Below are 21244 nucleotides of genomic sequence, written 5' to 3' on the forward strand. Positions count from 1 at the left end.
TGAAAAATAAGATTGTTTTGGGCCCTTCGCATTGCACTGAATAAACATGGTATAGCATTTTTATTTTGGTAAGAAAACGAGTTCGTGTCCAAGGGGTAGATATAGGTACACACAGGAGACAGTTACAGTTTACCGACTTATCCAGGCAGTACATGAATAATCACCTAAATTGCTGTCTTCAACACCAAAACTGGAACATTGGGAATTAGCAAAATGTGCTATTTTCAGACGAAACCATAATTTGTTTAAAACCAGATGACCGACGAATTCATGTAAGTAGAGGGCGAGGAAGACAAGCAAGAATGGAATCTGCCAAATATGTTCACATCTTAAGGAAGAAGTGTCATGTTCTGGAGAGGTATTGTAATCGGCAAAAAAACTCCTTTAGTTTTCCTCCAACTAACTTCCCAGGCAACCAAGAGAGGTCAATAATGTCGAGGAAACGTCAGTTTTTGGTTGAATATACACACGTGGTTGAACATTACGTCATACGGACGTCTTTTGTAGGTAATTTTAAATACGTAAAATTAATGACGTTAAAATACGTTTAAAAGACATTTTCATTTCAGACAGCCGAAGTCTGACGGCTGACGTCACGAAATTGGGAGAAGCTTAAAAGTTACAAAAACAAAACAAAGGTTATAGGTTATGTTTGTATCGTCGTTTCATATTTTGGATTCATTTGGATTTTGTTGGCTGTTTTTTTTGTGTATTTTTTAAAACTTTTGTTTGTAATTTGTGAATTTTATGACTTTACCACAATGCAAAGTAATTATTTAAGGAAATTATTATTGGAAACTCCAAATGTTGGAGAAAAAGGTAGGCGAAACAATTTTTATTTACTGTTCATTTTCCCTGATATTTATCAATAATGATGAATTTTGCAAGCAATAACATTATTTCTTTTATTGTTTTAGATATTCATTGAACCTGAAAATAATTGGAGATTTAGATCCATATACAATAGGGAACTTGCATAAATTTTTAAATTCGAAAAAAATGTTATAAATCACAACACAACATAATTTAAAACATGTATCAAAGATAAAAAAGTTTTGTTTGTCTTTCGTTTGGCCGCTAAAGACGATTAAAAATTCAAATTAAAACAGGTTGTCCAAAACGCTTCGTGACGTCACTTGGTTTTACATTTACATTTTTCCAATAAAGTAAACAGAATTTTAAATTAGACGTTATAAACGTCAGTAGAAAATACATTTATGTGACGTTACAAGTGTTTTTGATCATTTGAACTATTCATAGAAAAATTCGTACTTTTACAAAATGGTTTTATTTTCAATAGTAAACCTTCGTTCCTTTCCTTCAAAAACAGTATAAAACTACAATTTTAACAAACTCATATATATTATTACAATGACATACGATAAATGTCATTAGAATATAAATATTTTTGACTTATTCCACGACGATGAGCTTGCCAAATACCCAAGTAGGTGGAGGCCAATAAACTAAAGAAGGAGAAGAAGAATATACCTAAATATAAGGTTGTGTCTAGGTATACGTTACCGTGTACGCAAATAAAAAAGTTAGAGTGTCAGTGATTTCTTATTTTTTATTTGTTTAGTGTTTGTTTTTAAATTAACTACGGAGTGTGGACAATTATTTAGTTCTTTTAATGAGTTTAAGAACATTTTAAAACAGTACGAAAAAGATAAGAGACTATAAATTAATAAATATTTTTTTTTAGTTATAAATGAAATAGTATGTATTACCGTAAAAGATTAAAATAAAAAGAAGACCTAAAGCTTCCACAATAATAATTAACTTGTTCTGAAGCTATTATCCTTGTGGCATTTTTGTAATCAACTATTCTAAATGGGAACTAAGCCACAATTTAACCAAAAAATGATTTTATTAACGGTTCGACGTCTAAATCGGACGTCGTTGTCAAAATACAAAATATTATTAAATTAAACAAAAATGGTGTTGCTTAGTAAAAAATTTTTCTAATAATTTATTTAATCTGACTAATTTTTGTATTTTGAGAATGACATCCGATTTGGACGTCGAAACGTTAAAAAAATCATTTTTTTAGTTAAATTGTGGCTTATTTCCCATTTAGAATAGTTGATTATAATAATTAACTTACGTATAAAAATTATTTTAGCAATATTTTGTACGTGTCATATCAACTAAATACATATATTTATTTTGCTAACCTAAATATATACTTTTATATATACATTGATTTATTACAATTAAGTTTGAAACATCTAAATAGTTCTGCTTCCCTTCCCTTAACAAGTATTTTTCTATCAAACAAACACTAAACATATCAAAATAGCATGTACCAAAATATACAGTCACTGCGCACGTTAAATCATGAAGTCACTGGCTTGATCAAGTTTAATTCGCGTGTACCTAACTTTTTTATTTGCGTACACGTTAGAGTGTACCTAGACACAGCGAAATATAACCATAATAATAACTAATGTAAAACTATGTGACGTCACGGGTCGTATGAACTATTTTATACCGCAGAAGACTTTAAATATGTATTTCTAAGTTATTACGAGTTTTTGAAGCGTGAAATTTTGGAAATCTCATTTTTAAACAAAACTGAACATTATTATGTAACAAAAAAAATGTGCAAGTTCCCTATTCAGTCATCAGAATTGGATTTTACAGTAAAGTGCATATTCCATCAATTACTATTATAATGCTATTATAGATACATATTTATACATATCTGGTAGAGTCTCACAGTTACTAGTTACTTTAAGCAGCAGATGAAAGCATACAAAAGCCTTCAGGCACATAAAAGCCTTCACAACTGGATTTGTTGGAGTAAAAATCGTTAATGATTTCTATATTATTGTTGAAAAGGTATGCCTTTATTTTATTTATTCACCATTAAGAAATATATGAATAACAGTATTAGTGTCTTTTGGATAAATTGGTTTTAAATATTAGATTTATTTACACAAACTGGAACATGAAGTAAAAACCACTTCTATGTAAAAGGTATATTTACTAAAAATTTTTAGAATCCCAATGGATTCAATAAAATGAGTTCATCAGAACGTTTTCAAACCTAGCGGTCCATCATCAGTGAATCTGAATACTTGCAAAACAGCCCTAGAACCAAATAATGGTTGTGATTATAAATAAATCTACATTATGTTAAAATAAAATTAAAAAGGCTAAACGCCGATGTTCAGAGATTAAACCTCTGGGAACATGGTGAAACTCTACCCGAGGACCCAATCAACCATCTTCGGTCAACGATGACTACTAAGTGTCACTTAGTTGACAGTTAGTTTTTTCCGCGAGGTAGACCGTTTCCGTAATTTTCTTAGTAGGGTATCATCATTCTCATCATTGTAAAAAAGAAAATCATGATAAATCTTTTTTCCGATTAAGGCGCCATCTATCAACAATTAGAAAAAAATGTCACAAAACTTATTTTTTAAATCCAAAATTTCAAAATTTCTAAGATACCTACTTACTTCATTTAATAGCGTGTTGAGCTTGAATTTACAGTTTACTTTAACCGCTATCGACCCTGACTTCATTTTTCTTCATTAGATGTCGCTATTAGTTTAAAAAAGTTAAATAAATTACGGACACCTAAAAGAGACATCAAATAGGATTGCTTGCAAAAACAGGCAATACTTAACAATACCAGGTTCACTATAAAGGAGTTAAAGCCCAATTATAAAGTGTACGCTATTTCTGTGGATTTTACGTTCAAAACAGCGTAAACGTTCTTCATTACTTTCTGTCATCGTCCACGTTTCTGATGCATAAGTGAGGATGGGCTTGATAAGAGTTACGTATATGAATATTTTCGTTCTTTTTGTGACTATGTTTGATGTTAAAAGTTTCTTCAATCATAGTAATGCTCTAATTTATAGTCTTTTACGTCTTTTGATTTCTGCAGCTATTGTGTTACTTTGGTTGATTTGTGAGCCTAGATATAGATATATGAACTTTCTTACTCCTTCGAAAGTACTTATATGTTTCAACCGTTAGATCGTCGGGTTTTGCTACTTGCTTATTGTTTGTTATCTTTATATACCTACTTTGTTTTACTAGTATTAATGTGTAGCTTCATTTTTTGCTGCTGATGTTTCTCATACACGATTTACCCCAGGCTGTGGGTGAAAAATAGGTCGATTTCAGGATATAATTCAGGAATTTTTCAAACCTATTAGGTGTTGTAAAGGACGATACCAGGAATAACTTCTACTAAAATGTAACCAAAAATATGGTGCGCTTTTTTTTCTATTGCGATTTTCATTTGTTAAATTTGCAATTTTTAGTGATTTTTAATTTTGCAGCTTAGGATATTCATTTTAGAGAAAAACTTTTTAATAGAAAGTTGTATTAAATTAAAAACCCTACAATTTGAACTATGGTAAGTTTAATTTAGTTATTTGGTTATTGCAGAACAGCCTGCGAAAGGTCCAAAATGGCCGTTTTTTACAATTGCATTATTTATTGTACGAATAATTTTTTTTATTTTTTAAAGCTTTAAAATGAAGATATTTCAATTCCAAACATAAAAAAAATTGTAAAGCCAGATTAACGAATTTGTTGCTTAGATATTATAAATTGTTTATCCCAAGAGGTCAAATGTCGAAGGCTATAACTTTTTGAAAAAAAATCGTAGAGAGTTGGTGAAACATCTAGTCTCCTTCTAAAGAGTTATATTTTCATATTCTGATGTAAATAAATGCGTAAAATATTTTTAAACCTCTAATTTTCGGGTTTGAAAATAAGGGGGCAAATATCGTTATAAACATTTAGAGCTGAAGCAGCCCTGTACATCCTATGAGTTTTTAACTTACAGATTATTGTTGCTGAAGAAGTAACGAAGATTTATAAATAAATAAAAAATTTCTACAACCAACTGAAGCCGAGATAACTTTTGGATTTGAAAATAAGGGGGCAAATTCCGTTAAAAACATTTAGAGCTGAAGCGGCCCTGTACATCCTATGAGTTTCTAACTTACATATTATTGTTGCTGAAGACAAATTGAAGATTTATAAAAAAATAAAAATTTTCTACAACCAACTGAAGCCGAGATAATTGATTTTTTTTTCTTAAGTCGTAGTGCCTTTATTTATAACAATTAAGAAATTATTTTACAGTCATTGACTAAAGAAAGACTTATGTTATCTTAAAATAAAAATTATTATAAAATATAATTACATTTAATTATTAAAAATTATTTTTAAATTCGGTGCTTTTGCGAGCGGCCGAATTTTGCAATTCGCCCGGCTCGCTTCAAATCCGCCTGGTCGAAAAATTTTTACGTAACTTGTATTAAATTTTGACAGAAAACAATTTAATAATATTATCATTATAATATACAGTCTATTTACCACCTGTATTTGTTTTTCTTGATAAACTTTTATATGTGAAATTTCATTTCTGAAAAAATAATATTACAAAAATGATACATATATATGAAATATATAAGTATATTTTTAATTTTTTCATTGTTATATAAATATAACAATAATAATGTTACTTCTTACTATAATATACAATATAAAACTTTTTCTTCTTGTAGTGACTATTCTTTTTGGATTTCACATATAAAAGTTTATCAAGAAAAACAGATACAGTGGTAAATAGACTGTATATTATAATGGTAATATTATTAAATTGTTTTCTGTCAATATTTAATACAAGCTACGTAAAAATTTTCCGAGCGCGCGGATTTGAAGCGAGCCGGGCGATTTGCAAAATTCGGCCGCTTGCAAAAGCACCGATTTAAAAAATAATTTTTAATAATTAAATGTAATTACATTTTATTTAATTTTTATTTTAGGACAACATAAGTGTTTCTTTAGCCAATGACTGTAAAATAATTTCTTAATTGTTATAAATAAAGGCACTACGATTAAAAAAAAAACAATTATCTCGGCTTCGGTTAGTTGTAGAAAATTTTTATTTTTTTATAAATCTTCGTTTCGTCTTCAGCAACAATAATCTGTAAGTTAGAAACTCATAGGATGTACAGGGCCGCTTCAGCTCTAAATGTTTATAACGAAATTTGCCCCCTTATTTTCAAACCCAAAAATTATCTCGGCTTCAGTTGGTCGTAGAAATTTTTTATTTTTTTATAAATCTTCGTTTCATCTTCAGCAACAATAATCTGTAAGTTAAAAACTCATAGGATGTACAGGGCCGCTTCAGCTCTAAATGTTTTTAACGAAATTTGCCCCCTTATTTTCAAGCCCAAAAATTAGAGGTTTAAAAATGTTTTACGCATTTATTTACATCAGAATATGAAAATATAACTCTTTAGAAGGAGATTGGATGTTTCACTAACTCTCTACGATTTTTTTTTCAAAAAGTTATAGCCTTCGACATTTGACCTCTTGGGATAAACAATTTATAATATCTAAGCAACAAATTCGTTAATCTGGCTTTTTATGTTTGGAATTGAAAGATCTTCATTTTAAAGCTTTAAAAAATAAAAAAAAATTATTCGTACAATAAATAATGCAATTGTAAAAAACGGCCATTTTGGACTTTTCGCAGGCTGTTTTGCAATAACCAATTAACGAAATTAAACGTACCATAGCTCAAATTGTAGGTTTTTTAATTTACTACAACTTTCTATTAAACAGTTTTTTTCTAAAATCAATATCCTAAGCTGCAAAATTAAAAATCATTAAAAATTGCAAATTTAACAAATGAAAATCGCAATAGAAAAAAAAGCGCACCATATTTTTGGTTACATTTTAGTAGAAGTTATTCCTGGCATCGTCCTTTACAACACCTGATAGGTTTCAAAAATTCCTGAATTATATCACGTTTTTTCACCCACAGCCTGGGGTAATTGGACCAGACCTTTTTATATGCGCAACCAGGAGGGGATTTGGTGGTTATAACCCCCCCCATTGGGATGCACTTTAAGCTCTATACACTTAACACCATACCCCTAGAGACTCTTCAGTAGTTGTACCCCCCCCCCCCCCCTTAGGATCACCGATCCTGGTTACGCCGTTGCATATCGATGTCATCTGCATATGCTAGTCCTACAATCCTATTAATAAATACTGATTCCTCTTGTTTAACCTTCGCCAAGCGGGGGAAATTGTGACCCCAGCGTATGTTTTTCTTTAATAAATTCAAAAGTATTTTCAATTCTTAACTCATTATTTTTTTATTTGACTTTAATATCATTCTAGATATCTTCATATTTTGAAATAAAAAAAATTCCCTATATTTTATGAATAAAAAATATATTATGAAGTTGATGTTTAGTAAAATACCGTCTATTATGTGTAATTCCAAGTAGTTTTACGCTAATGACGTCGACTTTGCAAAGTAACAAGACACTTACTGAACATACACACTACACATGACACTAATACTCATGTTGTGACTGGCTGAATGACATAAAGTCCATGCCATAAAAAGAACTTCATTTTTTTGTTAATTGTCATTTTTGACATTTTTGACCTGGGATCATTTTCCCCCCTTGGTCATCCGTGTAACAAAAAAAGGTTGGTCATCGGAAGGTTAATATTCTAGACTCTCTAATACCTTTCTCTAGGGCAAAGTTGAATAGAAGTCAACGTTGGGCTATCTCTCTGTCGAAGTCCTATCTGTATCTGGAAAGTTCTAAATACTCCGTCCTGCACTCTAACCTTACACTCCTGTTGAGAGGAGCAGATCACCTTCATCAATTTCAATAAATGTATTGGGATATTGAATTCTAACGTGGCTTTTTTAATGCATTTCTCTCTACACTTAACTATTTTGATTGGGAAACAAGTCATAATTAAATTGAAAAAATAATTTTATTAACGTTTCGACATCCACATCGGATGTCGTTGTCAAAATACAAAATATTAATAAAATAAACAAAAATGTTGTTGCTCAGTACCTACAAAATTCTTCTATTTATTAAAATTTAATTTAATCTGACTCATTTATATCGGTAATTCAGACATATATTATGCATTAAAGTAGAAGACTTTAAAATAATATTACCAATATTTATGAGTTGCATTCCTGGGACGACTTTATTGAAATTTTCGATTACATGAAATCAACTTTAACTCAAGAATATCCGTCACAAAAAATCATAGCATGTGATCTATCTTTAAAAAGGGAACCACATGCAACGGTGACAGTAAAATTCTCGCGTTAGTGATTCCATAGTAAATCACGAGGAAAAACACGTAGATGACGTGTTCTCAATATGGCTTCATAGATCAGAATTGTTGGACACATTCCTAAATATTATAAACGATCAAGAAGAGACAATAAAATTTACAATGGAAAAGACCCTGGAAATATAATAACACCCTTCCTTTCCTCGATGTTTTAGCCTCAAAGAAGGATAATGGATATGAGACTCAAGCTTATATAGAAAACCAACATACACCAACAGATATCTAAATTACAAATCAAGTCACAACATCAACGTTAAAAAGGGAATCATTAAATCCTTATATGATAGGGCGAAAATTACTTGTTCTAATGAAAATTCATTTTTAGAAGAAAAACAATTGATAGCTTCTGTTTTATTAAAAACTGATTCGTTTATAAATAAGGAATTTTCAAGGTTAGATCGAATGGAACAGAACAACTTAGAACGGGATCCTACAACATTGACAAGAAATAATACGAGGAAAATATCAATACTATATATAAAAGGACTATCCGAGAAACTTAAAACAATAGGAAATAAATTCAACATTTCAACAACATTCAAAACAACAAACACATTGCGATCTATTTTATCTAAAACTAAACCTAACAATGAACAAGAAAGAACAAAGAATTGTATTTATAAAATACCTTGTGAATGCGAAAAATTTTGTTTAGGTGAAACATCAAGACCATTAAACGTTAGAATAAGTGAACATCAGTCTTATATTAAAAATAGAGAATCTGATAGATCTCAAATATGTCAACACGCATGGGATAATGAACATAGAGCTCAGTGGAGAGATTCAAGTATAGTCCTTAAAGAAACAGATAGTAAAAAGAGAAAAATCAAAGAAGCGGCTCTAATTATACTAAATGAAACCAATTCTGTCGAAAATTCCTCGGTAGAATGCAGTAGGATGTGGTGACCCATACTACAAGAGGAAATCAATGGAAAGAAAATACCACGATTAGTAAGTCAATAACATATCGAGGATAGTACATATTTTAGTTTAGTATTAGTTATTTATCTATATATTATTAATATAATTTAAAATTTAAAATAACATACATATAAAGTCAGAATTTGGTATTAGTTTTGAGAGTAAACTAAATGTAAGAACAAATACTTACAATGTAGGGATAAAATCACGAGTTTTTTGCCTGGTTTCTCCTCGTGATTTACTATGGAATCACTAACGCAAGAATTTTACTGTCACCGTTGCATGTGGTTGTCTTTTTAAAGACAGATTACATGCTATGATTTTTTGTGACGGATATTCTTGAGTTAAAGTTGATTTCATGTAATCGAACGAACTATCTTTCAATAAAGTCGTTCCAGGAACGCAACTCATAAATATTGGCAATATCATTTTAAAGTCTTCTACTTTAAAATGATATGTCTGATTTGCCAATATAAATGAGTCAGATTAAATTAAATTATTAGAAGAATTTTTTTTTAGTAAGTAACAACATTTTTGTTTATTTTATTAATATTTTGTATTTTGACAACGACATCCGATGTGGATGTCGTTTTCAGCGTTATCTAATACGTTGACATAACGTTAATAAAATTATTTTTTCAATTTAATTGTGGCTTTTTTCCCAATCAAAATAGTTCATTATAAAAATGCCACAAAGAAATAGCTTATCTCTACACTGTCATAGGCACATCTAAAATCCACAAACAAATGGTATCAATTCCATATTCCTATGCTTTTTCCAAAACACAAAAGATGAGACTTTGTCATACTGGTCACCAACCTCAATAGAGGTGGTACCTACATAAATACATAATAGGAGGAGGAAGTAAACTCAAATAATATGTACCTACTACAATATTCAATTCGTTTTTACTTTTTCTTTTTTACAAAATAAACTCTTTAAAATGGAGTAAACAGTGTAGTAGTACAGTGAATAAATAAATAGTAATAAAATAAATATCACAACCAAGGCACCTAAACCCCAAACTAAAATAACATCTAACAGGAGATACTGGTACCACCTTAGTTCAAGAGCAGCAACTCGCATATGAGACAGATCTTTGTTTCTGATTACATACTCAACCCAATACACTGCAAGATCGATAGGTTTGACAGGGCGATCTCGAATTAAATTAGATCTCTTCTTGGCATTCTGGCTGTACCTAAAAGAAAAAATAATTTAAAAAAGTCTTTAAAATTATCTTTAAAAATTTAAAAGTCTTAAATTTAAAACAATCTTTAAAAAAGAAAACTACTTCATCTTTCAATTGCCAGATGACGCTAGTCACCTAGTCCATTCATGTCAGTTGCGGTGTGGGGGATAAACTCTCGGTGTTGGTCAATTGGAGTATGGAGTAGCAGGCCTACATTGAAAAATAAGATTGTTTTGCCTTCCCATTGCAATTGAATAAAAATGGAATTTTATTTTTATTTTTATATTGGTCGTTACTTATTTGAGTAACTAGGTCCATTTTCTGTTGTAATTTACCAGCTGAACAGACGGGGTCGTGAATTGTAAGTTTTTGAATTCCCTCTTGTCTTCTTCGCTTCAGCATCCATCTGGCTTGCAAATTTTAGAAGCCTTGGAGGTGTTACCAAGAAAATGGACCAATAAGTTTTCAATTTAAAAATCTGTTAGTAGTATTTTAATATTTTTAACTATTTTTAATATTGCTATTAGGATTGAAAACTACTAATCTTTCAATTGCCAGATGACGCTAGTCACCTAGTCCATTCACGTCAGTTGCGGCGTGGGGGATAAACTCTCGGTGTTGGTCAATTGGAGTATGGAGTAGCACGCCTACGTTCTCTCCCAGTGGCGTGCTGGAACTTTTCAAGCGGCCCGGTGATTTTATAGAAAAGCGGCCTCCCATCCTTATTTTATCTTTTATTATCAGAATTTTTATTTCTTATTTATAAGACAAAAATACTTCTTCTTCTTCTTCTTCTATTTGTATAAACATGACTCTGTCTGTTTTTTCAATGTGCCTCTAGTAAGTTGTCGTTCCATCGTTTTCGTGGTCTTCCCACTTATCGTCTTCCTTTTGGGGAACCGTCTCTCGCTGTCCTTACTACTCTATTTGTTGTCATTCGGCCTATGTGATCATTCCATTCTATTCTTCTGTTTCTTATCCAGTTAATATTGCCCACCTTGAATTTCCGCTGTATATCTGTACTTCTAGCTCTGTGTCCCATAGAGTTTTACCATCGATTTTTTGAACGGTTTTTTGTCCTCTCTGTGTCGGGTCGTGTTTCTGCCGCGTATGTCATTATTGGTCTTATGACTGTTTTGTAAATTCTGCCTTTCATTTCTTTTTCGATATTTTTATTTCTCCATATTGTGTCATTCAGACAACCTGCTGCTCTGTTTGTTCTATTCACTTGATCTTCCACTTCTGTTTAGACCCTTTCGCAGCTAGATAGTGTGATATCTAGTTATTAAAACTCCATCACTTGTTCTATTAGCCCTCCAGCTTCAATTTACATATTATTGAATTTGCTGTTATAACCATGCATTTTGTCTTTTTTGGGCAAATTAATATGTTAAATTTTCTGGCGGTTATGTTAAATTGGTGCAGCATACGTTGTAAGAAATGTTTGATCCTTTGCGAAGAGTTGAGTACGAAAGCAGTAAAGTTGGTCTGAAAATCAATAAAGCTAAGACAAAAATAATGGTGGTCGACAGATTCGACACTATTCAACTAACATGTTACAGGAATACCAAATATGTAGTAAACACCTTTGTCTATCTCGGGTCTAGTACAACTAACGATAATAACTGTGAAGCAAAAGTTAGGAGACATATTGGTATTGCAAAAAACGCAATGAGTCGCCTAACTAAAGTTTGTAAAAACAGATCTATCTCTCAAAATATCAAGATGAGACTGGTGAATGCCCTTGTATTCTCAATATTTCTATACGGGGCAGAGACTTGGACTCTTTGAGTCCAAGTGTGGTGCTTTTGAGAGCGGATGCCTTTGAGATGTGGTGCTGGAGAAGAATGCTGCGCATAACTTGGACAGCTCATAGGACAAACGTTTTCATTCTAAACCAACTCGAAATTAAAAAAAAGTAAAATAAAAATAAAATAACTTTACCTTTTACCTTAAAAAAAAGTCTGTCCACAATATGTCTGTAACGAATTCTGCAATTCTTCGGTCATGTTGTTCACAGAGGTGACGATAGTTTAGAGATATTAATTGTTTCTGGAAACGTTCCGAGCAGAAGATCAAGAGGACGATCACCAACTAGATAGTCCGACCAAATTAAGAATTCAGCTGGAAAGTCATTCTGCAAAGCACTTAGAGCAGCTGAAGATAGAGACAATTGAATAAAATTGTTAGGAATACTGGAAGAAATCACGATCCTCAGTAATGGGGAAACGACAAGAGAGAGAGAGAGAGAGAGAGAGAGAGAGAGAGAGAGAGATACGATGTAAATCATCTTCACTTTGAGACATTAGTATTGCATCGTCTGCATAGCAGATTGTTTTAAGTTGTTTTTCCATTTATAGAAAATATTATAAAATCTATATTAAACATACATATATTTCTAATGGATCTATCTTCGCTAATTTCAAGATAACCGCAATACATCACCTGGTTCTGTCCACTCAGCAAAACCGAAAACATCCAAAAATACTTAAGAACTTTTCCCAGAAACACATATTATTATCTAAAAAAAATGTATACAATTGCTGAGTCGGATTTTGTGTAAAAGTCTGTGTTTATATTATCAGCCGAATAATACCTATTCATGGCTCAATTGAATGTCTTAATTTTAACCGTTTTGAAATACATGGTGTGTATAAAACAGACAACTGGAATTATTGCAATATTATTCAAATGGCTCGAACACTATGTATGGAAATAAAATATTTTTGAAATGTTTTGTTAATATCATTCGAGTAGAAATTAAAAAAAAAATTTTTTACATCCAAAATTTTTTGTGAAAAAAAATTATTTGATCGGCCTCAATAGGCCGCGGCCTCTCGGTGATTGCACCGATTCATTTATATGGCCAGCACGCCACTGTTCTCTCCGATGAGACTCCAAGAAGAGTCGAAAATCGTCGATTCAGCGGGCTGGACTGCGCTCCGTATTCTAATTGAAAAATAAGATTGTTTTACCTTCGCATTGCAACTGAATAAAAATGGAATTTTTATTTTATTTTTAAAAATAATTTAGTTTAGGAATGGCACTGTTTTATTTTCTAATTTATTTTATGATCTATGAAACTATCAGTCTAAGATACGATATAAGGTCGAACTTCACCTAGCTGTTCTAAACAAGGGGTGCCCGATCAGTGGCGTGCTGGAACTTTTCAAGCGGCCCGGTGAATTTATAGAAAAGCGGCCTCTCATCCTCATTTTACCTTCCATTTATAAGAATATTTTACTCGTTATTTATAAAACAAAAACAGAAATACAAAAATATAAATTATTTGTAAATCAAACATAAAACTTTGATTACTAAGGAAGTAAAAATCTCCTCTTGTAAGTAGATGGTATATAATTTATTAAAATTTTCTAAAAAAGATCTAAGTTGGACTTTAAGTGGGTACATCACTAGTACAAAACAAATGTTTTCGGACATATCAGTCCATCATCAGGTTAAAAACTTCAAATCCAAAGTAGTTGGAACTAGCTACATAGGTAGGTCGAATGACCTACCTAGTCGAAGTACAATGATAGAAGTTTTGCTTACGAAAGACAGGGTAACAGCAAGCTATATAATTTTTACACTTTTCAGTACCACACGGAGGTGAAGCTTTCACGGTATCAACAACATTGTCATTTGTTACTTCATGTTCATTATCACTTAGATTAATATCATTCTTCATATTTTCTGTAGACTGAACATATTCTTCATTAACTCGATCTTCTATCTATAATTTCAGTATTTTGCAAAATCCTATTTTTAATACAATTTATTTATCAGCAAAATCAACGAATTCTTCTCTAATTGCAGTCGCAGATATGGTAGGATAAAAATTTCTTAATTTTTCAATAAATGATTTAGATGTCGTCAAAGGTATAAGTATTACCATTTTTAATTGTATCAAAATTTCTAGGATGTAGGTAGAGTGCCGGATGTAGATGACGATTTTCCTTGATTAAATCGTTTTTCGATACTTTTAAAAATTTGAATGAGTCTATCATTATGTTTCTCATATTTTTGGAAAACTCTTGTGCAAAATTTTTTTCCATTTTTATATTCTGCAGTGTACCTACGTATTTATTAGATGTTCGAAGGAAATTGGAAAACCAGAAATATACTTGCATGAATGAAAATAAATATTATCTGTAGCAATAATTTATGTACATAGAGTCTTATTCATTTACTTAAACTGTATTTTATAATTAACAAAAATTAAAATTGTTTTTGAAATGTCTTGTTAATATCATTCGATTAGAAATTAAACAATTTTTTTGTTATATCTAAAATTTTTGTGAAAAAAACTTATTTGACCGGCCTCAAGAGGCCGCGGCCTCTCGGTGATTGCACCGTTTCATTTATATGGCCAGCACGCCACTGTGCCCGATCTAATCTTGTTCTAACTATGATTAATTAATTAATAACCAAAAAATATCTTTTCCTATAATTTAAAAAAAAATCGACCCGAGCAGATAATATTTCAAATATCATTCTAAACCAAAAAGGTCTTCTGTAAATATTCTCTAAAGTTGATCGTTTTCGAGTTATAAACAATTTAAAACTAAAACAAGAACGAAATATGACGATTTTCAAGTACCTAAATTCAAGTTCAAAACTTATTATATCAGCTCTTGATAAGTATTGCGGACTTATCAGTGGCGACGCGTGATTTTTTCGAAAGTGTTACCAAAACCAGATGTGAAAAAATCGTATTTAAAAAAATTATTTTGAACCTCCCAAATATAAGTTTTTGTTTGTATCCTGTGGGATAAAATTAAACAAATCACTATTCCCAAATTATATGTATGTAATTATGTATATGTAATAGGTATAACAATAAATAATAAACAAACTAAACAGATTATTCTGCCATAAAATTAACATAAAAAAATGAACAAGTAAGAAAAAGAACATATTTTGAAAACTATTGTTTATATTTTAAGTCTTCCATTTTCAATAATCCCATTTTTTTCTTCAAAATTATATATAAAAAAATATACAAGGAGAATGACTTTTCAAGTAGTTGATCGAGTACGCAATACGCAGCAACACTCTTCCATGTTTAAATGCACGCACACTGTAATCTGTAGTAGGTACTAAACTAACGTGTTACCAAACCAAAATATGGTTACAATGCTGCTATACACAGCGTGCCAAATCGCCGTCTCTAAAGCCGTTGCTCCTTCAAAATTTTCAGAAACGAGCTAGTCCCGAGCGACAGCGAGTATTCTCCTGCGTTAAGCAAGAAACCCATTATGAACAGCCAGCACGGCACAGCCCGGCACGGCACAGGACAGTCCAAATTCATTTGTATAGTTTTAAATGCAACGTAACCCATTATGAACAGCCAGCCCGGCCCGGCACAGGCCAGCACGCAAACGGAACGGCCGAAATTCTCCGAGTAGAATAAAATCCGTTGGAGTCGAACGGCCAGTCGGCGCCAGTGTGTCATAATTGTTATAAAATATTATATTGTTGATTTTTTAATTGAAAACGCGTTGTTTGTTTTGAAATAATATGGACGAACTTATAATTGAGAGTGTCAGAGGATACCCATTTTTGTATGATGCATCGGACCCAGGTTATCACGATAGCAAGAAAAAGGACAATGCATGGGTACAAATATCCGAACATTTTGATCAATGGACAGGTACGTACATTATCTTTTAACCATGAATTCGTTTTTTTAACATGATGCATATTCATTAAAATTGTGTAGTTTATGTCTTTTAAAAACTTTTATTTTACGATAGTTTTTAAAATATATCATAGATGACATGATGCGTTTCTAAAATAAAATTAAAACAATACATAACATGTTTCTCCTATATAGAGATGGGCTAAATTATGGAATAAATTCATTTTCTCTAAAATGGACGGCTTTGGAGAAAAATCCCGAAACACGTCGATTTTTATTTTTAAATTACAATTTTTTGGCATATATTTCATACTAGTGACGTTATCCATCTGATCGTGATGACGTAATCTAATTATTTATAAATCTAATTATTTATTCATTTATATTATTTTAAATGGGAATATGGGTCGTGTGGCATCTCATTTGTGGCCAAAAAATACTTTTTTAATTAAATTAATTGACGAAAAAAGAAGAATGTATGCAATTTATTTAACTCAAAATACTTTCTAATGATGTCAGAAAATAGAAAAAAATGTTTATTTGGCAAAAAAACATTGCTTTTCGCTTAAATTAAATGTTCAAACTGTCAAGAGGTAGGTGGGAGGCTGTTTGTGATTTAATTTAAGTGAAACGAATTGTTTATTTGTGAAATAAACATTTTTTTTTCTATTTACTGACAGCAGTACAATGTATTTTGAGTTAAATAAATTACATACATTCTTCTTTTTGCGTCAATTAATGTAATTTAAAAATTATTGTTTTGGCCACCCTGTATAAATAATGATATTATTGTTTATATTACTGAATAGAGGATTGAACACCCTTTCAAATGAGATGCCACACAACCCCTATTCCCATTTAACAAAATCATCGATTACATCATTAAGCTCAGATGAATGACGTTTCTAGTATGAAATACAGTGGAACCTCGATTATCCGTCAGGGCACCGGACCAAGGGTATGACGGATAATCGAGAAGACGGTTAACAGAACATTAAAAAAATAAAAATCATACTGTTATGGTGACACACAGATATTAACTAATAATTTGTGTGATGTACATTTTTATTTTCGGCTTGCGATTCTAAAAATAGAACTCTAAAAGTATGGTATTATTTATCATTACCTATTTAAATTGAAATTTAATCCAGAGCCCTGAATAAGAACAAAAATTATTTACATAAAAAAATGCGGTGATGGCATAACAGCACGTGTACATTTCAATGAATTTCGTTTGGCTTATCGCAATGCTCAAACAAAATGAATTGATGACTCAATTTTTACTTGTGTACACAATATAACTTAATGGACCCTGACGGTTAACAGAGGTGACGGATAATCGAGGTTCCACTGTATATGCCAAAAAATTGTAATTTAAAAGTAAAAATCGACCTGTTTTGGTATTTTCTTCCAAAGCCGTCCATTTTAGAGAAAATGAATTTATTCGATAATTTAGCCCCTCTCTGTATATATTTTATTAATAAAAATACATTATCATTTATGGCAAATGATCATTTTTCCGGTGCCGTGCCGCGCTGGCCGTTACAAATGGGTTTTTGGACGGGCCGGCCTGTGCTGTGCCGTGCCGGGCTGTGCCGGGCTGTGCCGTGCTGGCCGTTCATAATGGGTTTCTTGATCCAAATGTGGTAACAGCATATAATAACGTTCAACGGATTCACATTCACATAATCTCGCCAAGTTGGCTATTTACTGAATTAGGTACTATTAATAAATATTTCTGGTAGTAAAAAATATAATTGGAATTATTTCATAGTAGTCATAAAATATTTATTTGCAATATTTTTAACTGTTACCAATGGTAACAGTGGTTACATGGACGCTTCGCCAGTGGGACTTATTTCATTTTGAAACATTGTTTTTTAGTTGTTAATGCCCGTCTCCCCATAAGAAACCTTCCTCATTAACAATTTAAAAAAAAATTGTTTTAGAATAAACCATGGCTAAAATTCTGATCGGGACCTGATAGAAGAAGGTTTTAACTTATGTACTAAAGAAGAATGTATGTACTTGATGATTGAAAAAATGATATTTTTTACTTGTGTTTTTTAGCCTTGAAAATCGTCATCTTTCGTTTTTTTTTTTAGATTTAAATTGTGTATAACTCGAAAACGATCAACTTTAGAGAAAAATTACAAAGGTCTTTTTTTTGTTTAGAAAGATCCAAAAATCTGAAATAATATCTGCCCGGGTCGATTTTTTTTAATTTGTAAAAAAAGTCATTTTTTAATTATTAATTAATTATATTTAGAACAAAATTAGACCCCTTGTTTTTTGTAATAATTGTTAAATTAACATGCTAAAATTCAATAATTGTTATCTGATAAACAGCTACTTTTAAGTTCGACCTTATATCGGATCCTGACAAAACCGTAAATAGAATTAACAGTAGGAAAGAGTGGGGTAAAATGGTCCACGTAACATTTTTTCGGCTAAAAAGAATAAAAAACGAAATAAATAATTAGGAACAGTTTAATCAAACAATGAGATGGATATAGAAGAGAAAAGAAATATTACATTATTTTTTAAAAGCTCTAAACTAAAGGCACGTTTTACACCATTGTTAGGATAAACCTGTGGGCTATTTTACCACTCGTCAGGAAGATTAGTGAAAACAAACTGAACAGAGAATATTTGTCTACCAGGCACTATTGTAACTATATACTCGGACCTATTAGAATATAAGATAATAAAAATTACAAATAAAAGATATAAACTATTTTTATTTTATCCGAACCGAATTATTACAATAATACATACAAAGAAATTAAGAGATATTTTTTCTACAAAATATTTTTACAGACTGAATACCAAACCAAACAACAATACAGTCCTCACATTCATATGTAACATGATCCTATTACGCAAGAGTTCAGTGTATCTAATTAACTTTTATGATTCTGAGAAGTCGGCGGCCCTTGAAAACTGCGTAGGTTTATTTATTTAAGCAACGCTAACAAATAGTTATTTTCCTAACTAGTGCGGAAAGTGATACTTTCCCGCACGAGACTGCCGTTGACCCGAACGACGCGATAGCGGAGTTCGGGAAAGCAGTCGAGTGGGGGGAAGACACTTTCCGCATGAGTTAGGAACAATATTTTTTCTAGAGCCGTACGTTTGGAAAAAAGCCACAAAAATTAGAGTCATATCAATTTTTATTTAGGATGAAAATCCACAAATTAATTCTTTGAGAAGGTTGTCAAAACCAAACTTTCAATATAATTAGTTAGCATGACGACGATTTTGGTTTCCATGACGACGAATCAAAACCATTGTAATTGTCTACTGATTTAGTGCGGCAGATTCGTGCAAATATTATAAGAATTGTGCGTTTAACGACAGAAGCGTATAATTTGAACCACACATACTACACATATAAAGGTTCAAAATTAGATAGGAGGCCATCTCAGATTTTACCTTTTACAAAAATGGCGGGCATTCAAAATTGCGACTATACATATACTCATATAGTCCAGAAACTCTAACCACAAACGAAAACAGGAGATTCCTCAGATAATTATAAGACAATTTAACCGAATTCACCTAGTCCGATAATGCTTCCTAAGGGAGCTAGAGCTCTTTGAAGATGGCATCTTGTAATTAGTTTTTCTTAAATACCTCCAGAACGCTTCTAGTATAGAAAAACGAAAATTGGTACACATATTTTTGTTGCAGAGATAAATCGATTCCATCCATTGTGAATTTTTAGTACCAGTCATAGGCGTCCGTTTTGGGTGGGGCCACGGTTATTATATCGCATAACTTTTTTGTCTTTAACTTTTAAGCATTTTTGATACTGGATTATTAAATTTTTAGGTATTCTAGTACTAAAAGGTACTCTTGTTTTAAGTCGGTAGGACACACCTTTCCTAGAAAAATCGATTTGAAAATTTTTCGTTTCCTGAATTTGAAAAAAAATTGATAAAAATTTTCAAAAAAGAACGGTGTATTCTACCAATTGAAAGCAAGAATAACTTTTAGTATTAGAATACCTCATAATTTAGTCATCAAGTGTCAAAAATGCTTAAAAATTTAAGACAAAAAGTTATGCGATAAACTAACCGTTGACCTACCCAAAACGGACGCATATGACCGGTACTAGAATTTCGTAAGTAAGGAAATCGATTTATTTCTGGAAGATAAATAAACGTACCAGTTTTGGTTTTTCTAAATAGTTTTTTTCTGAAAATTTTTTTTCAAATTCAACAAACAAAAAATTTTCAAATCGATTTTTCTAGAAAACGGTGTATCCTACCGACTTAAAGCAAGAGTACCTTTTAGTACTAGAATACCTTACAATTTAATAATCTAGTATAAAAAATGCTTAGAAGTTAAAGATAAAAAAGTTATACGATAAAATAACCGTTGAACTACCCAGAACGTGCGCCTATGACCGGTACTAGAAATTCATAATGAATGTAGTTGATATATCTCTGGAAGATAAATAAGTGTACCAGTTTTCGTTTTTCTAAATAGAAGTGTTCTGGAGATATTTAAGAAAAACTAATTCCAAGACGCCATCTTCAAAGAGCTCTATCTCCCTTAGGAAGCATTTTCAGACTAGGTAAATTGGGTTAAATTATCTTAAAATTAACTAAAGAATCTCCAGTATTCGTTTGTCGGGAGAGTTTCTGAACACCCTGTATGACAAATAGCATGATAACTTTTGAACGAAAAGTCCGACTTTAACCAAATTTGGTATATAGATTCCTTTTTTGGTGTATAAGATTGAGCTCTTGAACCGGAAGAATCGGTTTACCAGAAGCTGTGTTTTTCCTGATTTTTTATGTAAAAATATGTTGTTTATTTTTTCAATTTTTTCACCCTGTACCTATATATTAATTTATCAAAAAGTTAATACAGGCGTTGAAAAGAGTAAAAATATTTTTAGGAAATATTTTAAACTCTTTAGTTATGTTAATTACCAATTAATAAATGCATAACGTATCTTCACATGTACCTATGAACTTATGTGCGGCAGACTCGTGCAAATAATATAAGAATTATTGTGCATTTAATGATAGAAGAATATAATTTGGACCACACATACTACACATACAAAGATTCAAATTTAGATATGAGGTCATCTCAGATTTTGTCTTTTACAAAAATGGCGGGCATTCAAAATGAATCTGCTGCACATAGGTACATGTGAAGATAGGTTATGCATTTATTAAATGGTAATTAACATAACTAAAAAGTTCAAAATATTTCCTAAAAAATATTTTTACGCTCTTTTCAATGGCGGTATTAACTTTTTGAAGAATTAATACATACAGGGCGAAATAATTGAAAAAAATACAACATA

At 31.3% G+C, this 21244-nt stretch overlaps 1 protein-coding gene across 1 annotated transcript in view; it reads right to left on the reverse strand.

The window, feature by feature from the left end:
• LOC114334269 (uncharacterized) overlaps nt 1–21244 on the reverse strand; it is a 97833-nt gene that overhangs the window by 41133 nt on the left and 35456 nt on the right. Inside the window, exon 5 of the mRNA XM_028284309.2 lies at nt 9988–10286. Coding sequence (XP_028140110.2) covers nt 9988–10286 — 299 coding nt within the window. The remainder of the gene's footprint in view (nt 1–9987; nt 10287–21244) is intronic.

The sequence above is a fragment of the Diabrotica virgifera genome, chromosome 3 (assembly GCF_917563875.1).
Source record: "Diabrotica virgifera virgifera chromosome 3, PGI_DIABVI_V3a".
Classification (NCBI taxonomy): domain Eukaryota; kingdom Metazoa; phylum Arthropoda; class Insecta; order Coleoptera; family Chrysomelidae; genus Diabrotica; species Diabrotica virgifera.